Source organism: Trachemys scripta, chromosome 1 (assembly GCF_013100865.1).
Source record: "Trachemys scripta elegans isolate TJP31775 chromosome 1, CAS_Tse_1.0, whole genome shotgun sequence".
Lineage (NCBI taxonomy): Eukaryota > Metazoa > Chordata > Testudines > Emydidae > Trachemys > Trachemys scripta.
In genome coordinates, this window is record NC_048298.1 from 250,073,778 (window position 1) to 250,101,085 (window position 27,308).

The 27,308-nt window shown below is 43.2% G+C and overlaps 1 protein-coding gene across 5 annotated transcripts in view; it reads right to left on the reverse strand.

The window, feature by feature from the left end:
* Window positions 1-27,308, reverse strand: part of FARP1 (FERM, ARH/RhoGEF and pleckstrin domain protein 1) — a 337,576-nt gene that overhangs the window by 11,299 nt on the left and 298,969 nt on the right. For all 5 annotated transcript variants that reach the window (XM_034758230.1, XM_034758229.1, XM_034758231.1 and 2 more), the window contains exons 17-24: window positions 25,450-25,531; window positions 20,567-20,804; window positions 17,131-17,261; window positions 10,937-11,005; window positions 9,361-9,450; window positions 7,755-7,837; window positions 7,282-7,394; window positions 2,398-2,561 (exon numbers count right to left, since the gene is read on the reverse strand). In XM_034758230.1, coding sequence (XP_034614121.1) covers window positions 2,398-2,561; window positions 7,282-7,394; window positions 7,755-7,837; window positions 9,361-9,450; window positions 10,937-11,005; window positions 17,131-17,261; window positions 20,567-20,804; window positions 25,450-25,531 — 970 coding nt within the window. The remainder of the gene's footprint in view (window positions 1-2,397; window positions 2,562-7,281; window positions 7,395-7,754; window positions 7,838-9,360; window positions 9,451-10,936; window positions 11,006-17,130; window positions 17,262-20,566; window positions 20,805-25,449; window positions 25,532-27,308) is intronic.

Here is a 27,308-nt window from a genome sequence, read left to right on the forward strand (position 1 = left end):
CACCCTGGAAGCTGATTGTGCAATACTCTTACAGTGCAGACGTGGTACTAGTGTACCAGCTGAGCAATTCTCTGCCTGTAAAATAAGCTTCAATCTACCATTCAAAAACACTGTGTCCCTAGTTGTACAACTGTATAATGTTAAGTATTGCACAGTCCTCAATACATAATACTGTCAATTAACCCCTGAATTTGCAGCAATGGCTATTTAATTCTACTAGCCCTGATTAACTGCTACTAGCAGAAAAAAAAATCAGCAGGTAAAACCCATTTTACCAAGAATGATGTTAACGTATTCTTGACATTCCCCCATCCCCTTTCCTGCACTGGGTTTACATTGAATGTATTTTTAAAACCTTGTTTTAAATCATCCTAGCCTCTCTCTTTTCAGTTTTAAAATTGGATTGTGTTCAAAATTGTGTTTGACCTAAATTGCACATAATTGTATTCCTTAATTTTTTTGTTACCTCATTACTCTGGAGGATATCATAAAAGGACAGGCTTTGCATTCGGTACCAGCAGACATATGAAATGGAAACAGGCCGCTGATCACTGATCAGTCCAGCAGGTAGGGAAGAACAGTCATTGACAGTTAGAGGATCTTCTACCACAAGAAAGAAAGACAGAAAGGAGGGAGAAACACAGAAAGAGAATAAACGATAATGCTTAAGTGAAAGCCATCCACAGAGTGATGTGAGCATGAATGGTAACCTGCCAAGGATGGGAACAGCTGTGCAACTGAAGATGTATGTATACACAATGATATGTGCCTCTAGATTGTTTGGTCTCCACTGTTTGCTAGTAACATTTTAAGTGTGGGAAGGAAAAAGTAGTGCAGTAGCGAGCTAGCCCTCAAAACATAACTAAATTTTTTATCATTAAAATTGTTAAGAAAATTAAATCAAATTTTATTAAATTGGCTTTGAGAAATGGCCACATTTATACACTAAGGTGATATTAACAAATGCATGAAAGTTACCATGCAAGTGTTAAAAATCAGGTGTCTTGGCTTGCCCAACAACTCAGCTATATGCTGGGTCCTGCCTGGTATATCATCTACTTAGTACATACTATACTGATATCCTAGCAAAACAAGGGGTCAGAATCAAGCTCTTGTGAAATTGTGTGTGTGTGTGTGTGTGTGTGTGTGTGTGTGTGTGTGTGTGTCTCTCTCTCTCTCTCTCCCCCCTGGGGGAGGTTTTCTAGTACAAGGGCAATAGTATCAAGTCAAATTTCTGACATTTCAGCCTGTTTCAAAATAGAGCTAGAAATGAATATTGTGAACATTATCCCCATTTATTTTTTGAAAGTTTTTACATTAGCTGTAACCATTCTTGCAAATTGAAGAGTATGGCTTAAGAAGACACTGCAGATAAAGTGTATGCATAGTCCCTGGCCCATAGATCATCATAGGTAGAGCAACCTAGAGGCATTTTCCAATGAAATGGGTGTCCTAGCGTTGCCTTAAAGAAGCTAAACCAATTTACAGTCTACTTAAGTTTTCCCTAACTGTTTTCTTTGAGCATAAACATAATTTCCAAGAGGTCTGTAGATAGATAATAGCACTCAGTACTCCCTCTGGTCTTTACTTTCCTATCTAACTTACATTCTCTGCTCTGTTTTGGAGTGAGAGTTACGAGGGAACACCTAAGCAGGACCCATAAACAAAATTTCTTACATCCTCTTTCAATTACGCATGAACTTCTTAAAATACATTTAAAACTCGAAAAAGGACTTATTTAGATTTCAGCCATTCTACAAAAGTAATTAAGTATAATATTTCTAAGACCTGAGACCTTTCTAGTTAGTATTCCCATGATTCCTAACATTTTGTATGAAATTGGTTTAGCTGTGATCAAAATAAAAATTACATTGTTTTCTCTGTGATGTGGAAAGTACAAATAAAAAATAAGGCAGAGAAAAATAAGCCGTGAGCATATTAAGGTCCTAGAAAAAGATGGCTAAAGTAAAGAAAGTAAGTTAGTATAGAAAACCAAGGAACAAGGCTGCAGAGGCCAGAGACAATGTCCTTTCAGCACTACTAAGTCATCAATAGGTATTAGCAAACAAAAATAGTTAAAGGGAGTTTTCTTTGGTGTGATCTGAAAGTTTAGACTTTCAGCATCAAGTTGGCATTTAAAAATGCAGGTTATTTTAGTGAAAATAGAATCAAATTGATTTTAAGAGATTGCTAAATAAATCATCCAAGTTTACATTTTTGCCAAATATCGTTATCTGACAGAGGGGGGATCGCTAGTGCAGTTGTGTTGAAACTCCAAAAAGCAAATAAAGGGGTGTTGAATTTAATGAGAGGCGGCCAATGTCTAGAGTAAAAAGAAAATGGTCACTGAAGAGACATTCTCTGGAGCTGCAGTTCAGATTGTTCTGAGGCAGATACCTCCACAGCAATACTAAAGTCGATCATTGAAACACTGGTATTTCTGTGCCAGCAGACGTGCACCGTAGTGTTGCCACGGTGTGGGGACTGACGTTCAAGTGAGGTGCGGGATGCACTGAGATCGTCCTCTGATTCCTGGTCTACAGTAGTTTCATCAGGAGACTCTATGAAATTCAGGGAAAAAGCATCTTTCTTGCAACATACATGATTGGAAAAATTATTAAACATGAAGGTCCAACGCAGCTAAGAGGTTTATATTTTCACAATTCCATGAACTGATTTTAGTCAACAGTCTTCTATAAATAACACTGCTCTACAGCCAAAATGCTTCTGAAATAAATGTAGTCAAACTTTACTAATTCTGGGTCACTGAGAACGAAAATGATGCTTAAAATTGTTGATTGGCTCTAGTTTTCAAGATATGCTATTGGGTCAGTATATACGACCCTTGACTTGGGAATGGTGGAGGATAAGTGAGTTATAAAGGGAAGGGATCTCAATTTAAACCAGAAATGACTAAAATACATCTTTGACTGCATCTATGACTGGGTTTGGACAGTACTTGCTTTTTAGGCAAAACAATGAATGATGCAATCTGAAGCTGGTATTGCATCATACATGATATGAATTGCATCATGTTATTCCTAGAAGTCATGGATGATGCAATCATAACTAAGCTTACATCACTCTGCTGAACAGATTGCCCTATATAAGCTCTAGAAATCATAGTGTCGTGCTCTCTTATTTGTCAGTGTTTGATTTTGCAAAGGGACGCATTTCTGTTTAGCCAAAGTGAGCAGAGATGCCTTGTACTTGTGTGAACAGTGCAGATAACTTCTGCTAGGTTTGTGGTGAAGTGACTTTTGCATCCCAAAAGCGCAGTATAACCACTATGGTTAAGAAAGCCTATCACCCTTATTTTGGGCTGCAAAATTGGAGATCAGGATAAGAGGTGGGCTCCACACATATGCTGCAACACTTGTGCAACAAATTTTTGCCAGTGGTTGAACAGGAAAAGGAAATCTATGCCTTTTGCAGTGCCAATGATTTGGAGAGAGCCAACAGATCATACCAGCAATTGTTACTTCTGCATGGTGCCTCCAGTTGGGAAAGGTGTGTCAAAGAAGAAAAAGTGGACTGTGCATTATCCAAATACTCCATCAGCTATACGCCCACTGCCCCACGGAGAAGGACTGCCGGTTCCTGATGCAACACAATCAATCTCGCTTGAGTCAGACGAGGAAGAGGAAGAGGATGAAACTTCTGGTCCTGAACCATCAATGTCACAGGACCCACATTTTCTCCCATCCTCCTCCTCTGAACCATACCTCATAACACAAGGTGAACTGAATGAGCTTGTCAGGGATTTGGAACTACCCAAGAGTAAGGCAGAGCTGTTGGGCTTCAGACTACAGCAGTGATATCTCCTGGCAGGTAATGTTAGGGTTTCCACGTTCCGTGACCGTCAAAAGGATCTTGTCCCATTCTTCTTCATGGAAGGTGATCTTGTAGCCTGCAACAACATCGATGGTATGATGGCAGCCCTCAACATCGTTCACAATCCAGATGAGTGGAGACTGTTCATTGATTCATCAAAGACGAGTCTTAAAGCTGTTTTATTGCATAATGGCAATGTTTTGCCATCAATTCCAGTTGGTCATGCAGTCCATATGAAGAAAACCTATGACAACTACGAAACAACTTTTGAGATGCATAAACTATAACCAACATCAGTGGCAGCTTTGTGGCGATTTGAAGGTTGTTGCTCTCTTGCTTGGTCTGCAGACTGGATACACAAAGTACTGCTGTTTTCTCTGCAAATGGGATAGTCGTGCAAGAGATTCCCACTACATCAAGAAAGATTGGCCACTCCGACAGTCATTGGAGCCTGGAAGGAAAAGTCTTCAGCATCCACCACTTGTTGAATCAAGGAAGATTTTGTTACCACCCTTATACATCAAGCTGGGTCTGATGAAGAACTCTGTCAAGGCCATTGACAAAACACAAGCAGCTTTCAAGTACCTCATTGGAAAATTTCTAAGCTTAAGTAAAGCTAAGATAAAGGAAGGTGTCTTTGTTGGTCCTCATATTCGTGAACTTCTTCGAGATGATGCATTTGACCATGCACTGCGTGGCAAGGAAGAGACGGCATGGAAAGCCTTCCAGTTAGTGGCAATAAATTTTCTCGGAAACAACAAGGCAGACAACTACAGGTTATTGGTGGAAAACCTCCTCAAGGCATACAAAAACCTTGGTTGCAACATGTCACTAAAGATACATTTTTTGCACTCTCATCTAGATTTTTTTCCACCAAACTGCGGAGCAGTGAGCGACAGGCACGGCAACCGATTTCACCAGGACATTGAAACAATGGAGAAACGCTATCAGGGCAAATGGAGCCCATCAATGCTTGCAGACTATTGCTGGACAGTGATAAGAGATGCTCCATTTAATGAATACAAGAGACAAGCCAAAAAGCGCAGAGTAGACACTGAATAGGACTAAACTATGTACATAATAGTTTTTTGCCTTTTGTTTCATAATAAAATTTATTTATATAACCCTTTTGATGATTTTTAAAGTGTTACATAAACAGGACAGGTGAACTATTATCATGTAAAGCAACCATAAACACATGAAAAGACCTAGGTTTACAATCTATGATTAAAACTCTATCTACACAATATACATAGACATAAAATGTAAAAACTTAAATATCTTAGAAACAGTGGCCAATCAGTTGTTTTAATTGTCATATTTGAATTCAGCACATCAAAATACATACTAAATAGCACATTTTATCTCTGAAGCAGACGACTTCTCAAAAATTGTAGACCAGTGTTATGAGGTGTGGTACAGAGGAGGAGGAGGGGAGAAAATGTGGGTCCTGTGACATTGATGGTTCAGGACCAGAAGTTTCATCCTCTTCCTCGTCTGACTCAAGTGAGAATTATTCTGGTGCATCAGGAACCGGCAGTCCTTCTCCGTGGGATACTGGGCGTATAGCGTATGGAGTGTTTGGATAATGCACAGTCCACTTTTTCTTCTTTGACACACCTTTCCCAACTGGAGGCACCATGCAGAAGTAACAATTGCTGGTATGATTTGTTGGCTCTCTCCAAATCATTGGCACTGCAAAAGGCATAGATTTCCTTTTCCTGTTCAACCACTGGCGAAGATTTGTTGCACAAGTGTTGCAGCATATGTGTGGAGCCCACCTCTTGTCCTGATCTCCAATTTTGCAGCCAAAATAAAGGTGATAGGCTTTCTTAACCATAGTGATTATACTGCGCTTTTGGGATGCAAAAGTCACTTCACCACAAACCTAGCAGAAGTTATCTGCACTGTTCACACAAGTACAAGGCATCTCTGCTCACTTTGGCTAAACAGAAATGTGTCCCTTTGCAAAATCAAACACTGACAAATAAGGGAGCACGACACTGTATGATTTCTAGAGCTGATATAGGGCAATTTGTTCAGCAGAGTGATGTAAGCTTTGTTATGATTGCATCATCCATGACTTCTAGGAATAACATGATGCAATTCATATCATGGATGACGCAAAACCAGCTTCAGATTGCATCATTCATTGTTTTGCCTAAAAAGCAAGTACTGTCCAAACCCAGTCATAGATTTATTCATAGATCCAGGCAAAGATGTATTTTAGTCATTTCGGGTTTAAACTGAGATCCCTTCCCTTTATAATTCACTTATCCTCCACCATTCCCAAGTCAAGGGTCGTATATACTGACCCAATAGCATATCTTGAAAACTAGAGCCAATCAACAATTTTAAGCATCATTTTCGTTCTCAGTGACCCAGAATTAGTAAAGTTTGACTACATTTATTTCAAAAGCATTTTGGCTGTAGAGCAGTGAAATCAACCCGCCAGCAGTCCTGGCGAAGCCAGACTGACCCCAGCAAATGAAAATAATCAAAAGTAATTAGAAGCGTGCTGGACTACTCCTTGGAGATCTGTGTGAGAGAATAAACATGCCGGAGCCCTCCGAGCCACTGCAAAGGCCCATGTCTGAGCTGTTAGGTGCCCTGTCCTGGTCCACATAAAGACGTGATTTATGAAGTGCAGGGCACAGCAGCAGGACTTCTGTCTTCTCCAGAAGAACCAAATTACTGAGGTGGAGATTAACATGCTTTCAGATGGGCCCATTTCCAGACCAAGGAAAATTTTTTATTTACATTTTTTTTAGCTTTAATTTCCTCCTCCTCCTCCCTCTCTTTTTAAAACAGCCTTTTGGCGTGTGGGGAACAGACCCTAGAGAAGTGTGAGGGCAGCAACAGAATGGGAGAGATTGGGAATAGTAGCGTAGCTAGTCGGTAACCCCTCCCCAAGCTCCATACCCTGTGTACCCCTCCCGTGTACCCCGTGCCCCTGCCTTTCCCTCCCCTTCACCTCTCCTTGTACCCCCATCCTCTGCCACCCTCCCTTCCACCTCCCCTCAAGTCAAACCCCGTCCCCCCCTCCCTCCACATCCTCCCCTTCACCTCCCCTCAAACCCCCTGTCCCCTGCCACCCTCCCTCTACATCCCTCCCCTCCACCTCCCCATCCTCTGCCAGCCTCCCTCTACAGCCATGGGGGGGCGGCACGGCTGGAGGTGTGTGTGGGGGGGTGCAGCATGGCCGGAGGAGCCAGCCAAGGGGGGGGGGGGGGAGAAGGGGCCCGGAGTGGCTGGAGGAGCCAGGGGGGCATGACCAGAAGAGGAGCCAAGGGGGACGCCATTTTTATGTTTGCTCCCCCTGCTCTTAGAACTTGGCTACGCCACTGACAGCAGCACTGTATTTCAAAGTGTGTTTCCTTTTCCATTATCACTGAATTTCTTTTCCATTATCATTGGGTAAAAAGCTCCTCTTCATACACTACTTACTATTGTCAGGTGGACTACTAGCCAGTAATTCAGGGGTGGGACCACTGCTTTTCTCTGCCAGATCTATCGCCATCTGTATGTCCTCAGTCCACTTGTCCATTTCAGCACGGGTACTAAGAACAGAGATCCAGGTTTCATTCACTTTAAGCCAGGCTGAGAGGCACTTTAAAAGCTAATCACAATTTGAGTTTGGTACCCAATCTATTTTCTCATGCCTACATTTGTCTGACTAGGCTCTTTCTTCTGATTCTAAGAAGTTTGGTTTGTATAAAACAATCAGAGTTGCCACACAATATTCTAATTTATGATTCTGTTTTACTCCAATTTTTAGCAAGCCTATTACTCATGCAGCAGAAAGCATTTTTGTGCAGAATGATTTTAAGAGCAAATTAAAATAAAATTCTATCCATCTGCTCTGTGCTTCCTGCACAACTGTGCGAAAGGCTTGTGGACATGCATTTCCAATGAATTACCTTGCAGCAACAATGATGGACTGATGTTGACCTCGTAGTGTAAGACAGTGAGGAACTCCCCACTCCTCTTCACTTTCCTCTATCTAGGAGACAAAGGTTCATACATCGTAAGATTGCATTAGCCACAGATTGTAGGAAGCACACATTTTATGGATTGGAACAGTGGGAGGGAAGAGACAGGAAAGTACAGCAGAGATTCACAAACATGGAAATGGAGAAAAAAATAAAAAAGCAGCTTATAAGTAGTCCTATAGGGCTAGGTAGTGAGAAAAATGAAGTGTGGCGGGTGGCAAGGAAAAGATCACCGTAGGATTGACTATTTCTCCCTCTCTGTCAGCCTTAGATGCAGTAATTACTTAAGGCTGTTTTGTTTACTGAAGCATAGTCATATTCCTTCTTTCAGTCAGAACATTGACAGACACACACAAGATAAGAAGAGGTAATTCTTTGACACATGCACGCCTGGAATCTCTAAAGAACATACACTGTGCATGCACGGGGCTCTGCCAGATGAATCACATCAGTGCCTGCCTGGATTCCTGAAAATACTAGACAAAACTTGGAATGTAACAGCAATACTAAGGAAATTCCAGCTACAGTGGCAATCATGCTTTGTCCTAGGATCAGTAAATACAGACTTCCAGAATTAAGGAATTAATGCAACCCCCAAAAAGGGGGAGGAAATTAAAAAAAAAAATCTCAAAGACAGTAACAGCTGAGACTACTGTACATAGGCCTCAAGTACCTTTACATAGAACACACTAAACAAAGTGGTGATGAAAATAAGAAGAACAACTACAGTATGTTGTTCGGGATTTTTCTGCCAGCTTCCCAATGTAACACGACAAGATGCTACTGACAACACATTAATGGCTAACCTGTGTTTTGACCCATACAAAGGCTGCTGGACAGGAAAAGGCATAAGAAATGGAGGACACAAGCAAGAACTGAGCACAAGCATAGTCCTTTGTGCCCATCAGGGTCTGTGCTAATCTAGCAGCATTAAAGGCTGAAGGAGAGAGAGAGTGAGCCCTAAAGAGTGACATACCAGCCACACCTCTTGCATGCTGAGGAGCTCCAGGAGGCATCATGCAGCCTCAAAGTCCAGTGCTGTTAAGGTGCATTTCTGCATCTCTTGCAATAAAGGAAAGTGCCTGCAAGGCACAATACGCCCCTGACACTTTATCTTAGGCTACTAGCCAAGTGGGTGCATCAACCTTGTGTCCCACTCAGTTTGTAGTGACAGTCTCTTTATGGCCACACTGCAGCAACTCATCACTCTGCTAAGTAGTAGAGACACAAGAGCAGCTGCATCACTTGCTGCCAATGCACCTCGACCTTAAACTGGAGAGCATCTCTAGGGCTGAGATGGCCATTCAGGCCCCGATTTGCCTCTGCTGAGGCTGCTAAGCATGATGATGGCTTTTGTGGTGCACCCACTGGGAACTTGATGGAGACAACAAACACATTTCAAATAAACCACAAAGCAGCCACCAGATGGAGGTAACAGTCTCCCCCACCCTGGGGTAGGAGTCAAACAAGTGACACGCTACATATACCATTAAAGCCCCGAGCCACTGAATTCCCACGGTAGTGCTGTACTTACTGTCATGCCATACAGTGGGAGCTGTCCATGGACTTTAAATTGATTTGATGCTGTCAGGCCTCTACTTGTGTACAACAAAACATCATTAAACTAAAAAGCAAGAAGGAACATGATTTAGATGAACAGTAGTACATTAAACTATAAAGCAAAGGTCAAACAGTAACGATGGGCAGAGAGTCAAGTACTGGAATGATGTTTGTATGAGGGTCCTAATAGGTGACTATCATCTAAATGAAAATATCAGCATCCATACAATACTCCCAGGATCATCCCCAATCTCCACATGATCTCCTTCTGCAACTGGTGCCAGGAAACTTCGCCCAGTTCCTCGCTTACTTGTAGTTCTCTTCTCGGGTCTCCTGGTCACCCAGTGCACTTTGGGATCTCAGCCCTCAAAATGCTAATGAGCCAATGCACTGAGGTCAGAAATCGTGTTTGTTGTTTCCTGTGCATTGGGGGGGTTTATGGTGGATTATTACCCTGATTTATGAAGGAGCAGGCTTACCAGTCAGCCCCTTGCTAGGAAGGATGAGCATGTCAGCCCCAAAAGAGAGCTTTCCCTCTGAAGACACCTGATTGGCCATTATTCTGGATATTCAGGAGCAGCCTGTCCACCATACCTCCTAATTGTAAAGACTGCCCATGTGGTACACCACATCAAAACGTGACAAATGAACACTTGTAGTTTGTTGCATGCCAAAATAGAATTGATAGATTGTAACTATAAAATTTGTTTAAAAGAATGTTTTCTCATGTATTTAACTAAACCAGTTTTTTAAAAAGAAAACTGAAAAATCAAATTTTATCATATTCAACCATAAAGATCCCTGACATTGAACCCTGGACTTTTAAACACTCCCCCCGCAACCACACATCTCTTCCACTTAGCTATCACTGCAGGTGGAGCAGCCACTAGAGGGAGTCTTACACACACTTTGCCAATAGGTTACACAACTATTTGCTAGACATGAGTAGAATATTGGAGATTAGGGCTCCTGGATTCTATCCAGGCTCTGGAGGGGGAGTGAGGTGCATTGGCTAACAACATGATAGATAAAACATTTATTTGGGACATTCAATCTGAAAGGCAGCGTGGGAGTGGACAACACCTGGGTCTGCCATACTAGAGACTTAAGTTTTATTACCAACTCTGCCTGAGGTGACCTTGTGTAACCTCTCTACTTATTTATACAATGGGAGGGTCTTTACTGATCAAAGCCTCAGACCCCAACCTTTAAAGGGCTGTGAAGTGCAAGAAAATATAAACAGAAGTCAATAGAGGTGACATTTGAACTCATGGGCCAATGGCTTCCCAGCTCAATGCATTTTTGCCCTGGACTACAGCAATATCAGTGGGTCAGTCTCCCTCAGCCTGATTTAACAAAATCCAGAATGTCCTGTAATATCCAGTGCACTGAAGAGGTCTGCCACCCTCTGCCATCACTCCTCTTAAGCAGCTGGACAAGAAAGCATTCCTCGTTGTGCCACTGCACACTTGCTTCACTTCACCTTTTTTTTTTTTTTAAAACACAGTTGTACTTCATTATGTTCAATACAAACTGTTCTCGTCACTTACCAGGAAGAACATCCGCTGCTGTAAACCCTTTCCAGACAACTTACTAAGACTGCCCAGTCTAATGAACTCCTGTAGGAAAACAGACATAAAACAAGCATGTCAAATATCCCTTTTCAAATATCTTGTTGAAAGTCTGTATGTACTTAGTGTCATGGCATTGACTTGGTCAGATAGTTATTAAGGCTGTTTTCACACACACTTCAAATACTTACATTAAAATCTTATTTACAAGGTAGTCTTCCTACTCAGAGCTGCCCTTCCACTTTCAAACATTTTTTTAAGGCACTCAATCACCTGATAGTTTTATTCAACTTCACAGATTATAATCATCTAAAGGGGAATCTTCTCTACCTGACGTTGATTGCTCCAGACATCTCCCTCTTCCATCAGTTTTTAATTAATAGGTTATTACAAATCAAACAGCTGATTAAAATAAAAAGGTCTAGGTTTATTCACCAGCATCTGGCCACCCTCCTCCTTCAAATATAATGCTTAATATGGTGTATAGCTGACTTGGCTCTTGCTGTAAGCACAAAATCATCTCAAGGAATCCATTACAACAATGGGAGAAGAGGGTGATTTGTCTGGCAACATGAATTCTCCTAGACAAGCCATGCAGCCCATGTCATGCGATACAGCACATTCACTTAGATCAGACTATTTTAAAGCATGTAAGCTCAGGAAGTGAGAGCTCTCTCTCAGTGGAACTGAACTATCAGAGAGCCAGGTTTTCTGGGATTATAGTGAGTTGCATCATTCGCTGTTTTGAACTATGAAATAATTCCCTTTACCACATAAAGCAAATCAAATCTTTAATTTCCAGTCACTCTCTCTAGCCTGTTCCAGGCAGTTCCTAATGGGTTCTGTATGGACTTTTAGAGGCCAATACCCATGACACTTTTGTGCATTGTACAAGCAAAGGATACAAAAAGCAGCAGGATAGTCTGTAAAGCATCAATAAACCAGTTCATGGAAGATTCCCCTCCCCAGGGGAACACTCCAGTTTACCCAGAGTTGCTGTGTATCTTAGGGACTTTTGGCAGCCAGCACAGAATATTATTAATTATTATTATTAAACATTTATATTGTGATGCTGCCCAACGGCCACAACCTGTCTAGGCACTATTGCGGTTGGTGCTGTACAATCACTAAGAAGAGACAGTTCCTGCCCCAAAAGAGCAATCTAAAAGTAAAACAGTCCTGAGAATGTTTTCGCTGTGACAGAATAGCCCAAGGTTAAAGCCACCATTGTCCCCCTTCCCTGAAGGCTGCTCAGACACAGCCTAGGATTGGAGCCATTATCTCTAATGTGTGCTTTGCCACCGTCAAACTAGGAACTGTGATCCACAGGTCAGGTGAGTGAGAAGTACAATACAACCATCCCACAGGCAACAGCACACAGCCATAGGTGGTAATAATGTTCTTCAGCGTTAGCTTTCTAGTGCAAAGACTGAGGCTGTGTCTACACTGCCACTTTCAGCGCTAAAACTTTAGTCGTTCAGGGGTGTGAAAAAACACCCCCGAGTGACAAAAGTTTTAGTGCTGAAAAGTGCCAGTATAGACAGCACTTCATCGCCGGGAGCCACGCTATAAAGCTACCACACCTCGTTCAAGGTGGGTTTTTTGTTTTGTTTTGTTTTAAATCATCGCCGGGAGAGCTCTCCCCCGGCGATAAAGTGAGTCTACACTGCCCATGTCATACCGCTGCCACAGCCGCGCTGTAACATGGACAGTGTAGACATACCCTGAGCAACAGCCTGGGAGTTAATCACATGAGCTAAGAGAGTGGTGAAGGATGGAGAGGCAGCAACCACCTGAACACATGTTAGAAGGTGGCAAACAAAGTAAGCTCTCTGACTTGGCACGCAAAGAATCTCCTCCCTGTCTGTTTTACGGTTTCACTCCATACCGGAACAAGACAACATTTAAGTATACTGTACTACATCCCTCTTGTTCTCTTTTCTCTGTCCTTGGATGGAATGGAGCAGCAAAAAGTGAAATTGACATTTTATCAATTTCAGTTAGTAGTCATGCTGCTCATGAAGTGAAATATGTTGGGAGACAGGAGAGAGTCAGAGAAGAGCAGAGGGTTCAAAGCACTGAAAGGAAGAAGCAAATGATGGTAATTATACCAGAGATTAGGAGGGGAAGACAATGAGAGGAAGGGGGGAATAAAAGAATCAGATAAGGAGCAATAAAGAAGTAAACAAGAAAAGGGAGATGAAAAAAGATCCAAAATGAGGACCCGCTTACAGTGATCCAGGCTTTCATTGTTCCCATGGCAGACTTTGGCAACACACTAGCGAACGTGGACTGGGAAAGCCATACAGACACGTCAGCTGCTTAAACATGCAGCAGTCCATTTTCCAGGTAAGACAGACCAGGAAGAGCACAGTACACCAGTGCTCTACACTGGCTCTCCAACCCAGTGCACCTTGAAGTCCTAGTCTTAATCTTTAAATGTCTTAAATGGCTATAACCTAGCTAGCTTAGAGCGACCTTTCTTCAGCACCCCACCTCAACAGCAGACACATCAGAGACATTACACCTGTTGGTCCCCAGGTGGAAACTCTCAGGGGCTAGCGATAGGACTGTCTTGGTGGAAGGTGTTTAGCTGTGGGATTCTATACTGCCAGGATACCACATGACTTACATTTAGGACACAAAATGCAAAACATCCCTTTGTGCAAGCTTTCCCTCAGTAATGAGTGTGGATGAAAAATGGCCTGGCAGATGACAACTATCAAAAATGACCTTTTTAGTGGTGCAGTATAAAAGGAATGAATGGGGGAGGATACACCCTTCAACAGAGACAAAATGAAACTCTTAATTTTGTGTACAGTACATAGATACCATAGACAGACACAAACAGGAAGACAAAGACAGACACGTTAACTATGCTCAGAAATCACAGTGATGGGCAAAAGAATCTGAATAGACTAGAGCCAATAAAAAACAGAGAGGAAGAGAATTAAACAGAAATAAAGGAGAGGAATTCCCATGCTTTTGTAACATCACTAAAAATATTTATTTAGAAAAGCCTGTATAAAACAAGGACTCAAAAATTATCTTATCCTGTTATATGTAGACTACAGAGACAAATGTCCCCAAGGCTAAAGTGACATACTGATTCCTTGTTTCAGTGCTTGCCAGTATGGAAGAGATGAGTTCCTCCAGCACAAACATCTTATAGTTAAGACTGCGTGTCTGCCACAAAGATCACAGAAGTCACGGATTCTATGACTTTCCGGGACCTCCATGACTTCTGCATTGGCTGGTGCGGCTGGCGGGGAGGCCACCTGAGCAGTTCGGGCAACCCCTTGGCCAGCTGCACCAGATGCTGCTGGGGCAGTCTCAGGTGACCACCCCCCCACCAGCAGCAGGAGTTCAGATGTGGGAGGGGGCTCAGGGATGAGGAAGGGGGTTGGGGTGTGGGAGGGGGTGAGGACTCTGGGCAGCTCTTACCTCGGGGGGGGGGGGGGGGGGGGGAGGCTGGAAGTGGCCAGCATATCTGGCTCCTAGGCAGAGGTGCAGCCAGGCGGCTCCGCGTATTGGCTCCGCCCATAGGCACTGCCCCTGCAGCTTCCATTGGCCATGGTTCCCCCCTCCAAAAGCACCCGTGGTGCCCCCGGGCCCTCCCGTCCCCCCACGAGCACTCAAGTTTTAGTCGGGGGTATACAGTACAGCCTTACTTATAGTCCCTTATGGTCATCGGATTTTAAAAATCATAAATGTCATGGTATTGTAATCGTGAGGGTCCCAACCCAAAATGAGGTTGTGTAGGAGTAGGATTTTATATTTGTATTAGAGGTTATAATGATAGATGGTTATAATAATGTAATATGTATTAAATGTATTAATGTATGATTTGATCATCCTGGCAGCCACCCTTTTCGAATAACAAAAAGGAATGACCCTCTGGGACATTGTCAGATGCGTTTGGTCTATCAGACTGCCAGTGTCTGTATGGACGTTGATTAAGGCAGGGACAGACCAGAACAATCCTTATGGCTGATTATGGTCACCCTCTGTTTTAGGATAAGTTACAATGTTTACTATGGGGTCTTGTTTCCTATATGCATTACAAGTTAGGCCCTTTAGTTAAATATACATTTCTTTGTTTTAAGGCTTAGTTAGTAAGAGATGGGATCTTATATTGTGTCTATGTTAATGAGATTAGAGGCATGTTGAAGGCCCTGGGCCCCAATGTGAACTGTTTTGGTCACAAGATTTAGTAAGGTTTAATTTACAATGTCTTTTTTGCTCAACATAAAACACTGTTGTTTGTATACCTTTGAAGGTCTCTCTAAAAGACTGTTTGTGTGAATGAGGAGTGTATGGAAAAGATACGGTGTGAAAGCCATTGTTAAAGTCAGATGGTCAAGGAAGGAGGAGTGAAGAAACTTAAGGACACCAGAGAACCATCAACGCGCATCCATAATTGAGGAAGGGCAGATTGACGACCCTGTGGTGGAGGCTGGCACCCCTAAAGACAAGATAATTGATTAAATCAAAACCAGGACAGAATGACCCTGGAGGTGCTTTGGAGTGTTAACATCAAAAGATAACACCAATTAAGGAGTAACAGGTCATAAATGACACAGCAAAATCCAGAGAATTCAACAGAGCAAAGGGACTATAAGAACAGGGTGCTTGGCCATGGGACTTTGGGTTCGTCTTGCCACACTCCAGGAGCATCGGATCGCGACCGATAGAGCCTGGCTCCCCTTTGCGACCAATCTGGTTGGCCTCTAGATTGATCCAGACTCTGGACTGGAAAGTATAAACATCAACTGGTGTGTGTGTGTGTGTGTGTGTGTGTGTGTGTGTGTGTGTGTGTGTGTCTAAAAAGCATATGCTAACTGCTGTATTCTCAATAAATGCGTCGTGTTGCCTACTCCCCTATAAAAAGGATCTTGTGTGCTTTTTATAAGCATAACAGTTGTGAGGTGGGGTGAGGGCTCATCAGGCTATTGTAGGAGGATCACGGTATTGCCACTCTTACTTCGGTGTTGCTGCCTTCAGCGTTGGGCATCCAGAGGGAAGCTGCTGACCAGACACCCAGCTCTGAAGGCAGCATCACCCCAGCAGCGGCGCTGCCTTCAAAGCTGGACTCCCAGCCAGCAGCCATGGAGCTTTCTGCAGCCGGGGAAGGTTCCCGGAGATGGGTCTGACCTGGCCTTGGAGTGGCTCATGCAGAGGAAGGGGAAGTCCTGGCACTCCCTGACCACAGGGTCCTGGGTGGTCACCCACTCCCCCATCTGTAAGGCCAGCCCTGTCGACCCCCAAAATGATTACCCCCCACCCCCCCAACCCCAACAATGCCACTTGACTTCTGCGCTGCTACTGGTGTTGCTGCTTCCTTCAGAGCTGGGCTCCTGGCCAGCAGCCATCGCTCTCCAGCTGCCCAACTCTGGGAAAGCTGGTCTCCCCTACAATAGCCAGATTTCATGGTCCGTGATGCTTTTTTCATGGGCGTGAATTTGGTAGGACCCTAATTTTAATATAGAATCATAGAATATCAGGGCTGGAAGGGACCTCAGGAGGTCATCTAGTCCAACCCCCTGCTCAAAGCAGGGCCAATCCCCAGACAGATTTTTACCCCAATTCCCCCCTCAAGGATTGAACTCACAACCCTGGGTTTAGCAGGCCAATGCTCAAACCACTGAGCTATCCCTCCCCCCTATTACTGCCTCTGTTCCATGTGATGCTCAAAATTTCCTAAAACAATCCAAAACTGTATATAAAATAAAGCCCCAAAAAACCAAAGCAAAAGAGACAAGAGGATGGTTTCCCTCTCCTTTTACAATCAATGGTTTGCTCTGACACTATTGTATTTTACATTTGATTTACAGTCTTTAGTGAAGGAAAGAGGGGCAGTGCTAGGCAGAAACTGCATACTGTGACAATTAGGGTTAGCTTGATCAAACTCCAGTAGCTTTAGATATCATGGCCCTATCTATACTGCTACAAACTGATAGCATGCCCACATTAAAGCAGTGTTAAAATGGCCCAGGCTAACATGATTTAAACATAGCTTACCTGGCCAAGGGGATGGGGCAGAGAAATTTTATAAACTATGATTAAAAAAAAAAACCCAACAGACTTCTAAACCAGACCTCGTGTTCCAAAGCTATTTGGCTGATAATTTCAGAGCCAGAGATCTTGCTCTTGAGTGAAACTCTGTCACTTACCCTTCCTGGGATTGCCAGATTATCAATGCCTATCAAATCTTTCTTGAGTTCATGCAGCTTCTGGAAGTTCTCCATCTTTATCATACTACCATGGAGCTGAACCACCATTTCAGAAATCTCAGCCAGAGCAGCTAAGTAAATAAAAACAAAGATCTTTTAAATGCTTGTATCAGATTTACAAGCAGGCACATAATATTTATTCCCTCTGTGGCTCACACATAGCACCCTCCCAACAAGATTGTTATAATTCTCCCTTTCTAGTATCAGATTAGTCTAACTGGCTTCAAATTGCATACACACATTCACAAGGTTATTTTACTGAGGATGGCACTACTGTGGCAATCACCACAGACAAAAGCCTGCTTTTACCTAAGCTTCCCATGGGCATGCGACACTTTAGACCTGACTTTTTTACAGTAACCCTCAGAGCGATTGGTTTTCAAGGAGAATCAACTCATGGCCCTGATAAGAGAATGAACTTTTTAAAACAGTACCTGAGGGCTCCACAGCTATGAGAGGAATTTCCTTTTCCCATCAAGGGAAGTGCAGAGAGCTAGCTAGAATTCACACCTCGACACGGACTCAAACACGCTAACATTTGCAGGCAACCAAAACCCCAAAGACACCCAAGAGGGGCATGCGTTGCCTATATGTGTGTTTTTTTAATGGGATGCACAGCCCCGATTCTATTTTAAAATACATTTAAACTACTTTCTCCTGCAGCAGCCACATGTGGTTTGGATGGCTGCCCAGAAGTAGAATCAGAAGCTTGATTTTAAATTATATATGATATCCCTGAACAAAACTTACTCGTCAGAGGCTACTCCCAAGGACTCTATTGCACTGTCAGTACTGAAGGATCATTACTACTGATGGAGACAGTCTCGCCACGTTTCCTCTCATTTAAAACATCTGTTAAATCATTATGGTTTCTGCATTATTAATAGATTAATGTTAGGCCCTTTTCTAATCAATTTCAGTTCCTATCTCTCTCATTAGTCTAAATATCTCTGACACATCTCCCTACTCATCACACTACATGGGATCGTCCCCATATTTGGAAATTTGGTGAAATGGTTCCATATTTTTATTTCTATCACCACAGACTGTTTGTAAATCAAGGACCCATTCTTGCCATACCTCCAGCAATGATAGAAATAATCTGATCAGTGGCTTAAAATGAAGAACTATTGTTGTGCTCAGTATCGGGTCAACAATGGCACCAGTGGCACTATGCCCACACTTGGAAGGGGCCCATAACAACTACATGCTGCCTCACACAGGATTAATCCAGCCCTGGCCACAGCCCAGCAATGTGGGGTGGGGTGAGAATTGTAGTTCGCACACAGGGGCATTAGGCCTGGGCCTTGGACCTGTATAGTCATCTGCACTACAAATCCCAAAATGCCCTGCACTTGCTGTGAGCTGCCCCGGGTGAAGTAGGTGACCTGGGAGCTGACAAAAAAAAGTAAATGGTGCAGGCAGAGTGTTCCTGCCTTGCACCTGTTCCCTGATGGGGCACGGGAGGCAGAGGGCTCCTGACTTGGCTCCTCCCACCCCCCGCCAGCTCCCTTGTTCTCCTGGAGTGGCAGCAACGCTATGACTCCCAGTATGTAGCCCCCCCGGAGATCCTGATGCCTGGCCACGGGCTCCTGGGAACCATCTGGACCCCGCAGCTTTGCGCTGTGTGTGTGTGTGTGTGTGTGTTTGCGTGTCCCTTTGTCCGCCATCGGGCCGGCGCAGGGGAGGCTGGATGTTTGTGGCCCCTGGGGCTGAGGGGGGGGGGGTGACAGTGGGGCTGGCTGCCACACCCCCTGCCAATGGGAATGACCAGAAACTTCACCCTCCACTCCAGGGAGGGGAGGGGGTGCAGCATGGTTTGGGGGGGAAGGTGCATCGTGGGGCAAGCCTGGGTGTGATGTGGGAGCTGGCGATGACTCTGTGTGGGGGCGGGGTAGGAGAAGCAGGGTTTTAAGGTGGGGGTTGGTGTGGAGGGGGCAGAGGGAGGGAGGGGAGAGTCTGGGTTGAAGTTGGAGGTTGGCTTTGGGGAGGGGAGTAGAAGGGAGGGAGGTTGTCAGTGGAGGGATTGGCAGTAACAGGGAGATTGAGGAGAGCCCTTGTGCAAAGGTGGGGGTTAATTGTGTGGGGAGGGGAGGGGGGGAACAGTAGGAAGGACGGGGGGAGAGCCCAGATGTGAAGGCTGAGGTGGGGGCTTGAGGTGGATTGTGGTAGCCTTGGTGGTAAAGTGTGTGTGTGTGTGTCTCTCTCTCTCTCTGTGGCCCTTTCTCCCTGCAAAAGATGGACATCGGCAATTTTCCTCCCCATGCTCCACCCAGTAACTTTACTGTTTCACTTCAAGTCATGAGGGGTGGTGAGGCAAAGGGAGAAATAGGTTAAAGAAACTAACTTTTTAAAAAAGTTTTGTAAACATTATTGTACCAAAGTAGAAAATCCAGCTTTCAAAAATGGTATTTACGAAACATAACTTTGGGTGGAGGAGGTTGTGGTGGGGAGATGCAGGTACAACTCCACTGACTGCTACATCCGGCCTTAATATGGCTCATAAGCGCTGGGCCCACAAAAGGTTAATCCAGCCTTGGTTGTGCTTTATTATTATCCCTACTACTATGTTCTCCCCAAGGACTCCAATATCCATTAATTATTTGTTTAATTGAAAATGTAACTGGGCACATGGCTTCAACCATCCTCAAATATTTATAGGTCTACTCTAATATGGGGGATTCTTAAGAGTCGGTTTTACAGCAAGGGATTTCTGCTCTACAATTAGGACAAAGATTTAAGGTGGGATTTTTGAAAAGCACCTAGCTGATTTACGAACACAAATCTCCTGGAAAATCATATGTAAGGACGGAGGAGAAAAAGGAGCAGGGAATCACGTCATCATGAACAAGAGGGAAAAACTGGGCAAGAGGCAAAGCTCATGGTGGATTCTCCATCACTGCCCATTTTAAAATCAAGACTGGATATCTTTCTAGAAAATATGGTGCAGGAATCATTCTGGGGAAGTTCTCTGGCCTGTGCTATACTGGAGCTTGGACTAGATGATCACAAAGGTCCCTTCTGGCCTTGGAAGTGATCAATCGATGAAAACGTCAAACAGAGAATATTTTCTTCACGTTTGAGAAAAATATGACAGCAGCTTTGAACACCTAAAGCGAACCATGGAAATGACAATAAAACAGGCTGCACATCTGGAAAAAGAGTATGTTGTCATGCATACGCAGAGACAACCTTAATTCTGACATTTCCTGACTTTTGAGTGCTTGACTCTGCAAGCTGAACACTCTTCTAATGTAGTTTTTTGGATGCAATATTATTTATACTACAGCATGCCTAGTGGTCAGAATGGGGAACTAGCTATCAGGAGACTGTTCTAGTCCACAGCTTATAGAATTAGATTATTCCTCCGCCTCACCTCTGGAGTCTCTGAAGTCCACATGATTTGGTGGGTAGTGTTTGCAGAGCCTTTCCATTATCTGTTTATAGTGCATGAGCCGGTGCAAAGGCCGGAGTAGGAAGGTATTGAGGGGCAGGTAGCAGACTTTCTGTAACTCAAAATCCCTGCACAAGTTCTCCAGCTTGCGAGAGTTCTTGATCCCATTCTCCAACTCCATCAAAACTTCATTGTGTTTCCGCAGGTGAACTGTCAGTTGCTTAAAAACAAAGAGAAAAGAAAAGAGGCAGAGACATTAGCAAACGCACTGCAATATGGGATTCCAAGTCATTTGATACAAATATGTTCCTCTATAAAATCTAGCTAATATTGCTGTAGTTTTCTGCAACACAATCACTTGCTCTGTGCAACACTAACATTCTGTCATTAACCTACAAAAGAAATAAGATGGAAAATCCCACCCTCTCCAGACTTAATTTAATCTTTTGTGCCAATTCTTCCCTTCCCCTGACCTTCTCTGCATCCCCTGTAAAACAAACAAAACTAATTGAGGCAGATAGTCTAGCATCAGCCAAGGAATTCAAAGTTAAAGATATTACACTGTACTTAGCTCACACTGTGCACTTATCATGGGGACAAACAACAGCCGGAGTTAGGAAACAAATGTAGATTGGGATCTCCAAAGAGGACTAAGGTAATTAGACATCCAACTGGCACTGACTTTCCCAATTCCTTAGGCCCCTTTGATGATCCTATCTGTAACCAATTGGAATTCCAGCTTTTGTTCATCTATTTATTATTAAAGAACAGCTACAACTCCTGGAAAATTCTGAACACATACACACAAACACTCCATATCAAAACACCTGCGTTACAGCACTTCCTATTTTCTGTCCCTGGGTTATCATCTCATCTACATAACGCTAGGTGGGCAACTTCAGAGGTGAATTCTTTGAGGAGGTCAACAAGCATGTGGACAAGAGGGATCCAGTGGATACAGTGTACTTAGATTTTCAGAAAGCCTGTGATGAGGTCCCTCACCAAAGGCTCTTAAGCAAACTAAGCTGTCATGGGATAAGAGGGAAGGTCCTCTCATGGACTGGTAACTGGTTAAAAGATAAGAAACAAAGGGTAGGAATAAATGGCTAGTTTTCAAAATGGAGAGAGGTAAATAGTGGTGTCCCCCAGGGGTCTGTTCTGGGACCAGTCCTATTCAACATATTCATAAACGATCTGGAAAAAGGAGTAAACAGTGAGGTGTCAAAATTTGCAGATGATACAAAACTACTCAAGATAGTTAAGTCCCAGGCAGACTGTGAAGAGCTACAAAGGGATCTCACAAAACTGGGTGACTGGGCAACAAAATGGCAGATGAAATTCAATGCTGATAAATGCAAAGTAATGCACATTGGAAAACATAATCCCAACTATACATATAAAATGATGAGGTCTAAATTAGCTATTACCACTCAAGAAAGAGTCATTGTGGATGGTTCTCTGAAAACATCCACTCAATGTGCAGCGGCAGTCAAAAAAGTGAACATAATGTTGGGAATCATTAAGGAAGGGATAGATAATAAGACAGAAAATACCATATTGCCTCTATATAAATCCATGGCATGCCCAGATCTTGAATACTGCGTGCAGATGTGGACGCCCCATCCCAAAAAAGATATATTGGAATTGGAAAAGGTTCACAAAAAGGCAAGAAAAATGATTAGGGGTATGGTATGGCTTCTGTATGAGGAAAGATTAATAAAACAGGGATTTTTCAGCTTAGAAAAGAGACTACTAAGGGGGGATATGATTGAGGTCAATAAAATCATGATTGGTGTGGAGAAAGTAAATAAGGAAGTGTTATTTACTCCTCCTCATAACACAAGAACTAGAGGTCACCAAATTAAATTAATAGGCAGCGGGTTTAAAACAAACAAAAGGAAGTATTTCTTCACACAACGCACAGTCAACCTGTGGAACTCCTTGCCAGAGAATGTTGTGCAGGCTAAGACTATAAGAGGGTTAAAAAAAGAACTAGAAAAGTTCATGGAGGATAGGTCCATCAATGGCTATTAGTCAAGAAGGGCAGGGATGGTGTTTCTATCCTCTGTTTGCCAGAAGCTGGGAATGGTGACAGGGGATGAATCACTGTTCTCTTCTGATTACCTGTTCTGTTCATTCCCTCTGGGGCATCTAGCATTGGCCACTGTCGGAAGACAGGATACTGGGCTAGATGGATCTTTGCTCTTATCCAGTATGGCTGTTCTAATGTTCTTGATGCAAAATGGTGGTGTGAAGTGAAGGGGAATGAATGTAACTTACATGCTGACTGGGTGGGTATCATAGCGTGGCTGGCGCCTGTGAATTAAAAAGGTCCAGATCCTCCATGCCAGAACAAGTGCTCTCAGTCTGGCCAATAAAGAGAGTTGGGCAATATTTGGGGGCTAAAATGGGTCAGGGAGTCACAGTGAGTCAGAGCAGAAGGGCAGGTGAAAACTGCCAGAGACCAAGGGATTGGAGGAGTCCTGGAAGGAAACAGAGGGCAGGAGATCAGCAAAACAGATTTGCTCGCTGGCATCCCCAAGCTAGAGAGCCAGGGCTGGAGGGGGCTGAAGGCAGGAGAAACAGCAGCAGAGGGAACTGCTGCTGACTCAAAGCCAGAGAGGTGGAGCCAAGGGCCAGAGAGGGCTGAAGACAAGGGAGCAGCGCAGGAGCTTACCTACTGACTACTCCAGGGCTGGAGACTGGGACCCAGAGGAACAGTGAGAGTGAGGGATGCTCCCCTGGCAAACATGCTCCCAGCAGAGAGGCTGTGGGGGTTCCTGCTGGAAAGAGTGGGGTTGCGCCCCAACTGGAAGGGCTGCGGTGGCTGTCCCAGTACAAGGACAGGAAAGGACTGACAGAGTCCATGTGTGGTCGAAGGCACCAGCGTCTGGTATGTGGGGCATCAAGGGAGTTTGGAGCTTTAGTGATTGCTTGTCCTCAGGTGAGAATTGGTTACTCTGACTATATTGTTGTAATGAACCAGACCCAAGGAGGGGTTGTTTGGAGACCAGAAAACATGAAGTTATTGGGTCACCTGAGATGGGGAACTGAGGCAGACTAGCTGCCATGCTGTGGTCTGCTGCAGGAGGGCGCTCCAGGCAGGACTGCCTTATGACAGTAAGGTTGTAGCAGCTTCAGTCAGGTTGCAGCATAAGGTCCATCTGATTGGTCAAGTTTCCGACTTACTTTTTTAAAGGGGATTTTTTTTAAATGAACGAAGGGAGTTCTGTTGTAGTTTGGTGATTGATTTTACTGATGAAGCTCATTGGATGGAGCCAGAGAAGTCTCTAAATGAATAAATATGATGTCACAGAAAATGAGGGGAAATTGGACTTTTGTGTATTGATCTGACTTCAAAAGGCAGGATGGCTTAGTCTAAATCTAATGTGGTGTTTGACACATCTCCAGACAAATCCCCCTTCTCATGATTTTGCAACAGCTTTACAGTACGGGCTAGTTTAGTGGTTTCTAGGCACACTACACGTTCATTCCATGGACATTCTGACAGGCAGAGAAGCTGAACCAAAAGGGACCCTCCTTAGCTACTATAGAGGCTGCCAGGTAGTTAGTTATTACTTTTAACTTCTTCCCTATGTTAACTAAGTTGACAGGGTCAATTTACAGGTCTTTTAATAGGTTCTGTGCTAAGTGTGAAGGTTCTGAACTAATTTTTCTTTTCTGTCTCCTATTCTGACTTCTTTGATCCAAACTTGGTTTTGATTCTTTTCTCTGGCAGCTGCAATCTTTCTTCTGTGTCAAAGGAGGATCGTAGGGCACCAAGACCAAACATGAGGGGCTGGTCCACACTAACCCCCTCACTTCGAACTAAGATACGCAACTTCAGCTACGTTATTCACGTAGCTGAAGTCGAACTATCTTAGTTCGAACTTACCGCGGGTCCACAGGCGGCAGGCAGGCTCCCCCGTCGACTCCACGTACTCCTCTCGCGGAGCACTTGACGGCGAGCACTTCTGGGATCGATCCCAGAAGATCGACTGCTTACCGCCGGACCCGGAGGTAAGTATAGATGTACCCGAGGTTAAAGGCACCAGACACATAAGCAGAGTTGTCTCTAAATATAAGTTTACTGTTAGAGATCAACAGCTCTTTAGGAAAACAATTATACTTCCTGGGAATAAGGGACTGGTGTTTGAAAGTGCATATGGTGATTTTTCCAGGTATCAGAACAGGTCTGGGTGAATGAAGCAGTCAGTGGTAGGTTTATTGAGGAAAGGGTTATGATTGCCTATTAGATACAGCAGTGGATTGTGAATCAGGATTCTCAAGTTCTATTTTCAGCTTTGTCACTGATTTGCTATGTGATCCTTACAATGGCACTCACCCTTTCTGTATCACAGCACAAACAAAGCTTCAAAAAAAAAAAAAAAAAAAAAGGGGGAGGGGGGTAGAAAAGAGACCAAATATCCAGGACCAGCTTCCCAAAAAGTTAGGTTTGCAAATATGTATCTAGTTGGTATATGCCACTGTAGGGCCATTGCCTTTGCAAGTGTGCTACTTGCAGGCATACTTGCATGCACAATTACCTATTCTGTGTTCTCATCTTTATTTGCGCACATAAAACGCGATCTCATTTTGTCTCCACATCTGAAAGTTTATTGTGTTTGAAAATCTTCTCCTGATTTTGTGTGCAATGCTTCTAAGGATTTTTTGATCACTAAAAATCAAAGGGCTTGCAACACTCGAACTCTGCCTAAACATTTAGAAATTCACTGAATGAAACCTTTTAAATAAAAGCTCACACAATAGTCAAAAGCAGCACAAATGGCAGCACTATATTTACATGAAAAAGCACGTTGATTCTGACCCACGCCAAAGCTTAGTGGTTATAGGATCATTCTTACCTTCATACTCTGAATGTTCTTTAGCATAACATCACCAATTCTTTGGTAATCTCCTTTAATGTGAGCATTGGAGCGGCCTTCCCTGTCAGCAACAGAAATATCGAAACTTCAGTCATGCAATATAACGGCATAATCACTTGTAAAGCACCAAGAAACTCAATAACATTTCTTTCAAAATCCTAAAATTCTGTGTTCTCTAGCTCAAAAACCGATAAAGTAGCTTCTTAATGTACTGTTAATTTCCATGTAGAGCACATTCTTCATCTAAATTGGCTTGTACTAGTAACATCAGAGAGGGCATGAACCTAACAAAACCATTAGGCTTTTAAGGAAAATTGCCAACATTTTTAAAGCTATAAATAGGGAAAGTTGAGGGCAGGAGGACAAACAGGGAAGATTTTAAAATGCCATTGCAGTTCATTGGGCATTGATTGTAAGGATGAGGCAGAATAAATTTTTTTTGTTAAAAACCAAGAATTGTATCCCCAGCAGGGACTGCTGACAAGTATGTTCTAAGAACCCTTCTACTGTTGGAAGGGGAAGCAGCCTGCAAGGTTGCCAGGCATTCAGGTTCAGTACAGAAGTGTCACATATTCACAGGGAACATTCCTGTCCAGTCTCTCCTTTTATTTAAAAATAATGCAACCACCGCCTCAATCAGGCTGGACTTCCTATAGCAAGAGCTAATGCATGTTGCAGGGGGCACTCAGTTTGGGATAACCGTAACTCCTGGTGACAAAGGATTATTTGTTTCTAAATGTGCACGAGAGATATGGGGAGGGGTGCAGAATTAAAGGCACTACATATTTTGGGAGACTGAATCATAAAAATACATCACCCCAGAGAACAGTGAAGGAAATTAATGAATTTAAGATTCTAATTGTCATTGAACTGTTATACTGGTCTGAGCTGAGCATTTCAGAACAGACAGGAACAACCACTAGGGGGATGAGAGAAGCACAGACTGACAGCCTAGTAACAAAAATGAAGAGGGAACAAAGTCTTCCTCAGTGCAGCTTCAATCATTAGCATATTCTCACTCAATGCCTCAGATTTTAAAATTTTGTTAAACTAATGAGTGTGAGTTTTGGGGGGTGGTTGTGGTGTCAAATTCATCCCTGGGGTGAACATGTACAATTCGACTGAAGGAGCTGCACAGACCAAACAGGCAGACATCTGAGATCTAAAATAACAACGAGATCAAAATTAACTCGAGGAAATGGTCAGATCTCTGCTTTAAACTAAACACATTTCTTGATTTTCATTCACCTGTAGTTATTCAACTAATTCAAACACATCTAGATTTTTACTTTAGGAAAAGTCTATTTGCACAAAAGTGTGAATAAATGGAAGACAAAATCGTAAATCTTTGCATTAGAAGTAATTGCAGCATATTATTCACAACTTTATTGAAACCCCTCTTTTAGATCTTGAAACCTGATACCATACCAGCACTTAGTCACAAAGATAATATGGGCCTTATAAATACCTAAACCAGACAGCTCTATCTGCCTATTTAGATATTTGTACCACCGTAACACCAACCATGATATCTGAGCCTGGCAGAAAGAAGCTGACCTCTCAACTGCTAACTACACCTTTGTTAGTTAGTTTTATTTTTTTTTGTAACAGAGAAGGAATGACATTGAACCTTGCTCATATGCCCTGATATTCCCCAAGCTCCTATTTTAAAAGGCTCCCTCCTAGTACTAACAAGCTTCTCTCATTAGAAGGAAATTAAATCGGTAAATGCAAAATTTTAAATTTCTTCGCCATTATGAAACTGATTATTTTTAAAAGTATAAAAAAAGCTACTGTTTGATTGAGCTCAAGTGCTGGATTTTGTCTGTTAAGTTATT